The following is an 11,790-nucleotide window of genomic DNA, read 5'->3' as shown; positions in this document are numbered from 1 at the left end:
TTTTTTGTGAACAGAGAACTTTTGAACAGCAGAAATGACTGTCACTGAGTATTTCCAGAGCAGTTGAATTTCAGATTAATTTAAAAGTTTATCATCTTGTTTTTCAAATAAAATGCTTTTTACTTCACTGAACAATGTCACTTACACAGTAGAAAAGAATGCATCTGTATAGAAATACTGAAGTCAGTGTGAGAACTCAAATTTTGAAAACAGAAGTATTAAGTTTACCTCTTACTGACATGCACCAAGGAATGAAAGTTTGCTATTCAGAATAAAATTTACTTTGGTTCCAGTCCAAGGTAAGGTAGGAAGTAGGCTGAGGTAGATAGAGATATAAGACATTAGGAGATTCTAAAAATATACAAATTAGTGTGTAAATACACATCAATATCATGTATAGTGATATAAAATACCACTTAAAAATAACCCTTTGTTTTGCTTGGATGTGGACACAAAAATGTATGTTATAATAAGACTGGACCAGACAGCAATGTATACTCTGTGAAGTGGTCAAATGCAGACAAGAGAACTGGATTTTGCTGCTCAACAAAATTCTTCTGGTTCAATGCTGGTATTTTTGAAAATCACTTCATTGCCTACCACTGGAATAGAGCTATATCTTAGCAATGCAAAGTAAAAATAAAAGAAGAAATACTAGTGAAAGGAATTCACAATACACTTTACAGTGCAAATTACAAAAAATAGAATAAAATAAAATATGACTACCCAGGCTTGCTTAAAATCAGTTTATCAATTCAGGATTCTATTGACCCTACTGAAGGTAATGTAAAACACACAATGTGCTATTGATTTGAACGGACTGTGCTTTTTAATTTACAATGACCTAAAATGCGATTAATGAACATTACTTCCATGTCAATGGTGCCTTAAAATCTCAACTCTTATACACAAGTTCAGAGGTACATCATCTGGGATTGGCACACACAGTAAGATAAAGTGAAATATTATAGAATACATTTTCCTTAAGTTACACTAACAACTATTTGCAATTCTTCCTCCAGATATTTAATATATAAAAACAAGCTTAACTTTCAAATATTTGTAGTCATGATATATTTCTGATAAATGGTAATAGCTTACATGAGAGTTTTTTGGGAAAATAAATTTCTCTAATCTGCAGAGGAAACACAGCTTAGGAACTGCTTGTGTAAATCACATAGTATCCTTGAATTTCTAAGCCTTCTTATTTCAGAAATGCACAGAATTAATCAGGCAGCTTTTTCTCCACCTCCCCATACTCAGTGCATATCACTTTTGGGCACAGAATAAAGAAAAGAGATAAGCAAACAGTTCTTCTTTTATGGTAAAGCAAAAGTTGGCTCAGTTACACAGATAATGGAAGGAAAAAAATATCATGGTTTTATTTTTTTATATATTTTCTTCAATTTATTAATAATCTTTTATATTTGTTTATTTATGGCTTTGAGCAAAGACAAAAAAAAAATCTAACTCATCCCTGATCATACAATTATTGTAAGAACCAGATCTATATTCTTCCCAGCAGCAGTAAGATCCAACCTTTTTCATTAATACATTTCATCTTGTACAGATGTGAGATTTCATACTTATGGGCCTACTTATGTACAGAGAAAATAGGTCACTTCTGAAACTAGCAATGGACCTTTATATTACAGGAATGTGAGTCATTTGTTTCTTAATCTAAGTATATATACATTCATACATACATATATATATATACGTATATAATTTTATACCCTGTACCATTTTTTTTAATTAACATACAAATCCTAGATATTGTCCACTCTATTACAAAGTCATTAAAAATTATTTATGGTTTCACTGAAAGACCATGTGAATTAATATTTCTTCATAGTGCTTAAAATAAAATAAAAATATATATAAAAATATTTTGCTACTAACCCCATTTCTCCTATTAAATGTAAACCTTAAACAGTTTTCAAGATCAGTATATGATCTTAATTAACTGACAGAATTTGTTAGCATTAAAATAATATAAGGGGTATTGTACTCATAAATAAATGGTCTTGCAGCGTATCCATAATGTTTGAGACACTTTTTTAAACAATCATTTCCCCATTTCCACTCCAGGTCACTTAAATTAATGGCAGCAGCATGTTAGTGGGTTAATTACATCGATCTTTACTGGTGAATGTGAGTCAGCAAAAAAAATGGACGATTTAAAAAAATTTTATTTGATGTACCACTTTAGTAAAAGGTATAACAGGCAGCACGGGTTCAAGCTCTGTTAGCTTTAGAGAATTTACTTGGCTCTCAAGTACATCTGGATTCACTGCATTACGTAGTTTGTGATGTTATTTAATTTTTCCATGCATCGTTAAACTCAGCATTGATGGGAAGAGGAGAACTCCTTTGCATCCATTTCCTTAACAGAGTCAGCTGGGTTTTAAGGAACAGAATATATGCTTGTATCATATCCATAATGCTGATTTTTCAGTGAGTTAAATTATGACACATTTAGTTTCAATCTCTATTTAATGTGACAAATCAGGCACAAACGATTACGAATTTTTTTTCTTTTTTTTTTTGTGGATAAGATAATGTGAAGGTTTGAGCAAACAAAACAAAATGTTCACAAAACAGTATGCTTTAACCCTGCTTTCTGTCACCATTTCCTTTCTGTTTTGAAGACATAAAAAATAATAAACCTCATACCTATGGGCTATGTTTGACACTACATGCCTTAGGATATACTAACCATTTAATTACAATATACACAGAGCAAATCGTGCATTTCCAGACAGACTTGATGCTATATTATATTTATTTTTGTAAATTAACACCACAGTCAACTACAAAACTACAGTGAAGACACAGAAAGCACCTGAAAGTCTAAATCAAGCTGTGGTTTACAAATAATCCTTTAAATGAAAAACCTCACTTCTAGACTTAAACCAGAGATTCAAAGTCAGCATTATAGGAATTTAAGGTAGACACAATTAATGAATGGTTATTATTTTCTAAGATACCGTAAAGCCTTTTCCTACTGACCAAACCTATTTTTATTGTCTTTTTTTTTCCAAAGCATGCATGGAATATTCTCAGATGCTATTGAGGGCAAGAAGAAAAGTGATGGTATTGGTGAAGTACAAGCGATTTGCAGGATCAAGCGTACAATTTTGCATAAAACATTGCATGTAAAAGTAACACTGTAGGTTTTAAGCCATTGCATTACAATTTAACAGTTGTGTTGCACTTAGCTTTAACAAATTTTAAAACTGTAAATTTTGAAGTGAAAAGCGGAACCTAAATTCCTAAACAAAGACCTTGCAATGGTACACCACACAGCATCTATTTTTGCTTGGGTCTAAAAAGTTATTTACAATGGAAATATATTTAGTCTTTGAAAAGTCTTTAGCAGTGTGAAGATCAAAGTCCACCCAATTCTCTTAGACAACAGAAGGGTTGACATGCCATGAGGTTACAACCTATCCAGAGGAGTGCTAGTGCCTCCCTTTACACTGCAGGTGTTTGTAATATAATTCTCTTCCAATCTAAATTCCAATGGATGGTGCTAACATATGAAATGCAATGTGAAATAACAACTGAATTCTTCACGAGAAATTAACAACGTATACGCAATAAATGAAGTAACAAAGGTTTCAGAATATCACTCAGTCAGTGCTATGTGTTAGTTAAATTAATGGTTTTCTTTCCTTTTTTTTTTTCTTTTTTTAAAATATACTTGTTTGAAGTTTGTTGTTGTGTTGACAATTTCCCCATGAAAACAGCCAATCTCATAAACAGAGAAATCTGTTAGGCTGATTTTAAAGTCAACACATTAAAAATAAGTAATATTAGCGCTAATTTTAATCTTCTGCAATGGTTGCAAAAAAGGAAGACGTGAACTCAAACTAAAAGTTTTTTTAATTGCCTTTATATATATATATTTAGATATATATATATAAAACTTTTACATTCGTTACATAGGGCAAAGCTGTCTAAATTATTTTTCTGATAGTAGACTGCTGGGGCACATTAGGAAACAGGCTAAAACAGTTCGGGGGATGGTGCTCGGTTTGTTGCAAGTCTATTGCTCACAGTCACCAGGGATCATAAGTTTGAGGCGAACCGCGGTTTGTCTCCCTCGGGCTCTGTGCTTAAGACTGTGGAAGAATCCCTTTGCAGCGGGGCGGCGGGCGGCGCGGCCCCGCGGTTCGGGGGGATGGCTCCCGAGGACATCTGCCGGAACAGCGAGACCCGCTGGGGCACGGTGGCCCGGCCGGCCGGGGGCACGCCGGGGCCCGGCGCGGGCTGCGGGAGGGAGGCGAGGGACTCCCCCACGGTGGGGTGAGGCCTGGCGATCAGGGTGGAGATCTCGTGGGGCAAGGAGGGCTGCGAGGCGGACAGCGGCCGCACCTCCCGCGTCAGGTTGGTGTTGTGGAGGGCCTGGGTGCTCTTGTGCACCTCGTTCTTCTGCGCGGCTCCCGGCGGCTGCTGCGCCGCCTGCGGCTGCTGCTGCTGCTGTTGCTGCTGCTGCTGCTGCATGAGGGAGAGCTGCGAGGCGGTCGGCGAGGCGTACTGGAAAGTTCGGCCGGCCAGCGGGCTCTGTACCGGCGGGCTGCAGACGGCCGTAGTGTAGGAGCAGGGCGACAGGATGACAGCCTGCTGTGGCGGCTGCGTGCTGGGCGAGGGCGAGTGCAGGTTGGTGTGCGAGAGGCTGCTGCTGGTGTACACGGGAGGGGACTGCGTCCTGCCGCGCGACGACGAGGCCGAGGTGCTGGAGTTGAGGGCTGGCATCTGCTGCAGGCTCACCGGGGCGATGGTCTGCACCATCTCCCTGTCGTGCTTCACGATCTGCTTCAAGATCTCATTCTCCTGGTTGTTGAAGACGCCGGTGTTGAGGTCCTTCTGGAACTTCTGCAGCAGGATCGAGTTCTTCTTCCCTTCACAGAGAGGCAGAAGAGTTAGTGAGCCCGAGGTGCGGGGGCAGGGCCCCGCTCTGGCTTTGTGTTCAGCACCCATCGCTGAGGACTGTGTGTTGTAAAAGCCTCAGCAGGCAGCGGGTGGCTGAGCGGGCATCGCTCGGCCGGCCAGCCCAGGGCAGGAAGGGGCTGTGCCCCGCCGGCACTGCCGCAGCTCCCCGCGGCTGTGCTCCGCATGCAGCCCGCCCCGGCCCCGTCCGCACCGCGGCCTTCGGAGCCCCGCCGCGCTCCGACACCTGGCCTTGCTCTGCCCCTTCGCCTGCAGCTCACTGTTATTACTGCAATTACGTGTAAGAACCGTAATTTCCTGAACAACTGTCAGAAAAAGTCATCGTGCTCTGCACCTACATCATCTTTCTCGTTGCAAAACTGTCTGAATTTCCACTAAACAGTTACATATTTTAAAAGTACACCTGCCATCTAGCACATTTCTGGGAACTAGTTACTAGACATCGGTAGTAACCATTGTTTTTAAGTGTTTGTGAACTAATATGAACTCGTGGATAATGTGACGCTTGCACAGTGAAGACGGCTGTACACTGTGACCTGATGGTTCACAGTGTCTGTAAGATGTAGACGCTATTCTGTCTGAGTCATCAGATGCTTGGGAACACAATGGCACTCTACTGCTCTTTTTTTTTTTTCGATAAAACACTGCACTTCAAATGGGATTGCTACTCCAAGAACAGACTGAAGCTTTAGTGCTAATAATTTTCAAGCACATATAACTTAGAGTTGGACTGCAAGACAAATTGTCTTGCAAGACAAATTGTAGAAGTTTAATGCATTGAGTTGATGTGGAGAAGTCCTCAGACTGAAAATTTCTTGTGAAGTTGAGGAAACACCACCAAACAGGACAAGTTTTTTTTAGAGCTATATTTTTAAAATGAGTGGCAGTAATGATGATCAGAGTGCAATTCTCCTGACCAAAGATGTTATGCTTTGCCTAGTATGTCCTGTTGGGAGGTCCCAAATACTGGAACAGCAGGTTTACACCTCTTGATTTTATAATCTGCCATACCCTTTCACTTGCATATTATTGGACTGCTTTTCTGATTGCAGGCAGATCTGAGCAGTGCCAGTGCAGCCATCAAGGCTAGCAGTGCCCATGTTGTGAGGAAAATGAGAGCCCTGTTGCAGAGGATTAATTCACTTCCACAAACAACAGGTTTGTGAGTGCTGAGAGGCTTCAGCTCTTCCCAGCATTATAGATGTCATCTGTAAGCAATTTATTTAGGAAAATGTCATCTACTGCTCGTGACACAGCATACATCCTATCAAGTGCTGAAGGCAGCAAAAGAAATCTACAGGATTAATAAATAATACTAATGATAATTAAAGTATGAAAAATAATCCTCAGAGGAGTACAAGACCTTTCTAAAACTCGGTGGGTTTTATTATTTAAAAGTGAGACTGCAAAATTCTTGTCTGCACACGTGTTATTTAGAGATCAAGAAAACATTTACTGCAGCATAAGAGAAAAAAACTTTTAAAGATGGCTCTTTTATCATGCAGTTCAAGGGAAAGAAAATGGATTTTAAGAAGGATTTTGAGAATTAATCATACGCAAAAAAAATGAAATAAATACCTATCCTGTCAAGTCTGTCAATTGCCACGGTTTCGAAGGCCCTTCTCATCATGGGGTACTCTTCCAGGACCTCGTTGAAGTTGTCCACGGAGAGGGAGTACAGGCGACAGTACGTGTCTGCTCGGACGCTGGCAGTTCGACGGCCCTTGGTTAAAAGGCAGATCTCTGGGGAGAGAAAAATTCAGCACACACTGAAAACAAAGAAGTTACTGAACCATGTGAAACTTTAAAGGTAGAAATCGACTCTGTGCTAACAAGTTATAATTTAGTACTCAGCAGCAATTTTTCTATTTCTGCTTATGTAAGGTTGCAGGGACAATTTTGAAGGTATTTGATTCTATTTTTGCTACTCTGAAAAAATAATTCATGTCCTTTAAGAGCCCTGCCTATAGGTTTTCTCAGTATGAACTCTGATTTTATGAAGCCTTTTTAAAATAGTGCTTCAAGTTCTAAGAAATGATCCATCAGCTGTCAAACACAGCTTGATGACTTCGATTAACCCAAGTGCTGAACTAACCCAAGTGATTCTATTGATTTTTTTTTTTTAAATATACAGCTGCCATAGAGGACCAATCCCTTTAATCATTCACCAGATTTGCTAAACTAATGCAATACATGATATCATGATGTAATGATATTTGAATATAAGAACTGTTCTGAGAAAAAAAATAACTTGAAGCATGAACATGCCTTCTGTTTCCTTGATGTTTATGTCCTAGCTAGGTATTTTGGGGAGAGAAAACTTACAACTTTTGAACTTTTTTCTCATTAGATTAAAAAGTGGAATTCATATGATTAGTCTAGTAGCCTTTCTCTGCAAGTGCCCCCAACAGAAATTCATTGTTCTGGAACACTGGAAACTGAAGCTAAGAAACAGCCCCAAACTTCTGACTTCTATTTCTTCAACCCACAGAATCAGGGTTACTGCATAGAGGCCAAAGGCGGTGTCTGAGGCTTGTATCAGCAAAACACTTGGGGTAAAATATTTATTTACATTATTTAGATTAAAGTACAGAAAATTAAAAAGTCATTTGCAAAAAGTAGTGTTTGAGTTCATCCTATTTTCAAACTGGAGACTAAGAACACACTTAAAAATACTGAGAATTCTTGAGCTCGAGCAGAGCAAGAGACAGTTCCAGCAGTCAAGGGCTGCGAGTTCATACTTTGTATTTAAATACAAAAGTAGGAAACTGTCTCCTACCTTTCTTTTTTGTACATTACATGCTCAATTTCAATCAAACTATAATTTTCAAGTGGAAAACTAATAAATAATTCTGGGGACTTCAGTTCTATAAAGTACCAACCTAGTTCTTGGTTTGGGGTCTTTTTGCTGTATGTCTTTAAGAAATATATTTTTTATTAATCTAGAATATTAAGAACCTTGATTTTTTTGTCACATACTTCTTGAGGAATTTCCACATGCTATCTAACCCTGAAGGCTTAGGGGATAAGATGCTTAAATTACAGTGGATAAATCAAAGTAAATTAACATTGGACCAGTACTAGTACAGAATGTACTTAAACCCCAACAGCTTTGGGGAGAATTTATAGAGACTATTGGGAGAATAAAATACAGAATTTATAGAGAATGCTGGTAAGAGACTTGACCTAACTTGAAACTTGACCTCACAAAACTTGATGTCCATGAAATAATGACAGTTTACTGTAAAGAACCAGCCAGGTATAACAGAAGTCAGTCCTTTCCTTTTCTCACTCCTAGCGTAGCCTGACCTCTTCTCCTTAGATTGAACCCATTGCATTTTAGTTAAAAGAGAAGGACATTTTGCCCAAAGGGAGCAGTTAAATGCAGACAATACCTGTTTTATTTCCTAAGATATTCTTTAGGTCTCACAAATAATAAAGTGTTACAATGCATGGTTGAATTTAGAGAAAATCATCTGGAAAGTCTGTGTGACTAATGATAACCTATTGATTTTCAGCTCTCTTCAATTAAAATTGCTGCAGACAATAAAGACACATAAATAGGTGTCTTCTGCTACTCTCAACAAATACTTGAGTATAAAAAGCATCACCCCCAAAAACCCAGCATCTCCTAAATCCCCATCATCCTGAAGAGTGCAGAAAAAATTAGAGAAAGTACAGTTTTCATCGTTAATAGTCTTGACTACTGTATTTAGATTACTTAAACAAGAAAAATGGGAAGAAACCATAAGAGACAATGTTAGGCTTCATGACAGGACAATGGGACCAGAGAATTCATAGATATTACTGAACAAATAATTCCTTTTTTTCTTCAGCTTCTCTCATCTTCTATTATTTTTGTCAAGGTGAAGGGAAAAAAATCAATGAAAACTGATGTGCAGACTCTGTCAGCCCACAACTTCTGGTTGAAGACTGTAAGTCTGGAAGGCTTTTAATATCTATAATCCTACTAGTTAGATAATATAATAAACAACGGGTCAGAAAAGATGACTAATATCCCAGTGCCCAGAAAATGGTCAGGGAGTGCTGCTGTGGAGCCTGCCTGCTCAGAAAGCAAAGACAGCTTTGTGTTCTCAACTCCACTTGAATGGTCTGAACTACAGTTTCCGTACAGAAAAAATACTGTGAATGAATACCCACATACTGCATTTCCCGTGGTATTTCTTGTCTGATTAGAACTGTATTGTAGTCACTGATACATTATCTATATTGCCTTGTAATATGTATCAATCGCATCATCTGTAGTCTGTTCATAAGACTAAAGTGTTTGCTAATTGCATGTGTTAATCTATCAGCTGTTTGTTTGGACATAAAAAATAATATATGAAATCTTCCTTACCAGGACCAGAGAGGAGGAACACAGAATACTGAAATGAGTTCCCATTAAACACTTGTGTTCATTTAAATAAACCAAAGTGTTTGTTTTCCATGAAAATAATAAAGTAATGAAAACAGCCATGACATATTTAAAATGAGCCTTAGTGGCATCAAGTACACCAGGTGCCCTTAACAATTATGCTCTCCTTGATGTTCAATTGATTTAAATAGACTGGGAGATACAATAATAGCATAGGAGTGTATAGGGGAACACAAAAGGCATAGACTATTTTTAAATAGCTTGGGTAAACAAGGTGCTCTATTAGCATTAAAATAAAGTGTCAGCAGCATATTACTCACTAATATTACTATGTGCATTTGGCATGGTGCATTGCCTTCATGCTGACACTTTCAGTGTGTGAAATATTACTATCTTTCCTTTCCAAACAAAAGAATATCTTAAGTTCCAATTAAAAATTATGTATTAGGCTACAATGAACCCGTAATTCAATTCTGAATGCAAATTCTACTTTAATTATTTACTCTCTGTGGACAGCTGTTACCTAGAACATTGTGAAACAATTGTCAATCACTGAACTAATGAAAAGTGACTGAAAACACAGAATGATGCTAAAAACATTAATTTGTTCTTACAGTCCATGTTTAATGAAAATTTAATTAATTAATTTGTGAAAATCATAATTTGTGGTCTGCAAGGATCAGGTGTTTCCCATGTAAAAAAACAGCCCTCAAAAGAATGTGGAAATGGGCTCAAATACAGTGTACTCTCTGCTGTGAAGATTCTAACTGAAATGTGCAATGATAGGTTAAAGCTAACTTGTTCTGAAAGTTGCAATAATCAAAATTGATCACAAACAAATCAGTTGCACACCTGTGTGGGATGTGGCTGTGTGATGGAGTTGTTAGTGCTGGGTTAACAGTGGTATTCAATGATCCAAAGGTCTTTTCAATCTAAGTGGTTCTATGATTTTATGGCAGGATTTCAGCAAAAGCTGGATCAGGTTCAATTTTTGAAACACTATGAATTTCTAAAGGAACTTGCCTGTATCAATTTCTCATAAAACAGGGAATGCATAGGTTGTGTTTTACTATTGCATTAATGTGACAGAACACTCTGCATGGGAAGTTCTGCATATCTGAAAGACAGCAATGAGGAAGGCTGATTTCAGGAAAATCTGAATGAGGTAAGGTGAGTGACATAGCCCACCATATGAATTTTAAAGAATAGGATTAATAGGTCTTTTGTAAGGATCAAGTTTTGATCCTAACTGAGACCAGTTTCATTGTTCTTATGGACTGTACTGATATGCCACTGTAGGAGATAATTTTTAGCCCTCCTCTGGTGCTACATGATGCCTAAACACCTTTTTCTTTGAGAAAATAAGGATATGGGGATGTATATGTAATGTTTTATGTATCAATCTCCCCCACATTTGTGTATATGGATGTGGGGCAGATTAATGATTAGTAGCATGTATGACATTGATCTCGTCTTTAGTCTTTGCTGGATGGGTATGTATCTACTGGCCATCCTAGCAATAACTTCTGGTTTCCATTTTATACAGAAAATTTTTAGATAAGAAAATTTCTTTTTTACTCTGAGAAGCAGTACAGTTTCTGTGAGAGTGTTAACTTGTCCATTCATCATCTATTCATTTTACATCAGTTATATTCCAGATGTAATTACCTCATATGTCACATTAACATTTGACTAGAGAAAATCTACAGAAAAAACGTGCCCACCAAATGTGTTGATAAAGGTAAGCTATGAGTCCAGTAGTTAGCAAGTTTACTGAAGGACACCAAACCAGTCGTGTCTCCATGGACCATATTTCTTAGCTTAGGATTGTATGAACAGAAAATTCTTACAATGAATTACCGTATGTGCATCTTTGTCTTGCAAGGACACAAGTTCCCTTTACTAGGTGTAGAAATTAAATTTGTGTAGTAATGAATTAATGAATTCAATAGTATTTCAGCTATATAGTGTCTATATTAAAAACAACTAAAAACAAATAGCAGTTTTTATACATTTCTGTCCCCTTCCAAATCTGTGTGATTTCTCATCATCTGTTAGATTAAACATTAACTAGGATCTAGTGAGAGGTCCTTCCAACTGAGGACAGCTGACTACTGCTTCAGTTCCTCAACAGCAAACTTGTTCTTGTCATGGGCATATAGGTTGCTGTGCGTGCTATCAGCTGTTCAGGCTGACTACTTCCAGCAGCAGAAGAAAGATGGAAAGTCAAAGCAATTCAAAAGCTTGGGTCAGTCAGTCTAACAGACTTGGGAATGTTTTTTAAGAACAGGACAGTGGATTGGAATATAGTTTATTTTATAGAGAGCAGTGAGTTACTGAACTGCCATAGACAAATGTCCAAGTGCTCTTTCCATCCACCCATCTTGCAAGACTTCAGAGTAAGCTTCCCAGAACCACCATGGCTATCCTTATTTTCCAACAGCTCTTCCTAACAG

The 11,790-nt window shown here is 37.9% G+C and overlaps 1 protein-coding gene across 1 annotated transcript in view; it reads right to left on the bottom strand.

Annotated features, from left to right (window-relative positions):
* Positions 1–810: 810 nt before the first annotated feature.
* Positions 811–11,790, bottom strand: part of HCN1 (hyperpolarization activated cyclic nucleotide gated potassium channel 1) — a 194,873-nt gene continuing 183,893 nt past the window's right edge. Inside the window, exons 7-8 of the mRNA XM_054652160.2 lie at positions 6,535–6,699; positions 811–4,907 (exon numbers count right to left, since the gene is read on the bottom strand). Of these exons, the coding sequence (XP_054508135.2) occupies positions 4,075–4,907; positions 6,535–6,699 (998 nt within the window). The 3' untranslated portion in view covers positions 811–4,074. The remainder of the gene's footprint in view (positions 4,908–6,534; positions 6,700–11,790) is intronic.

Source organism: Agelaius phoeniceus, chromosome Z (genome assembly GCF_051311805.1).
Source record: "Agelaius phoeniceus isolate bAgePho1 chromosome Z, bAgePho1.hap1, whole genome shotgun sequence".
Taxonomy (NCBI): domain Eukaryota; kingdom Metazoa; phylum Chordata; class Aves; order Passeriformes; family Icteridae; genus Agelaius; species Agelaius phoeniceus.
The sequence above is the reverse complement of the archived record's forward strand: the minus strand, read 5'-3'. Positions and strand labels throughout refer to the sequence as shown.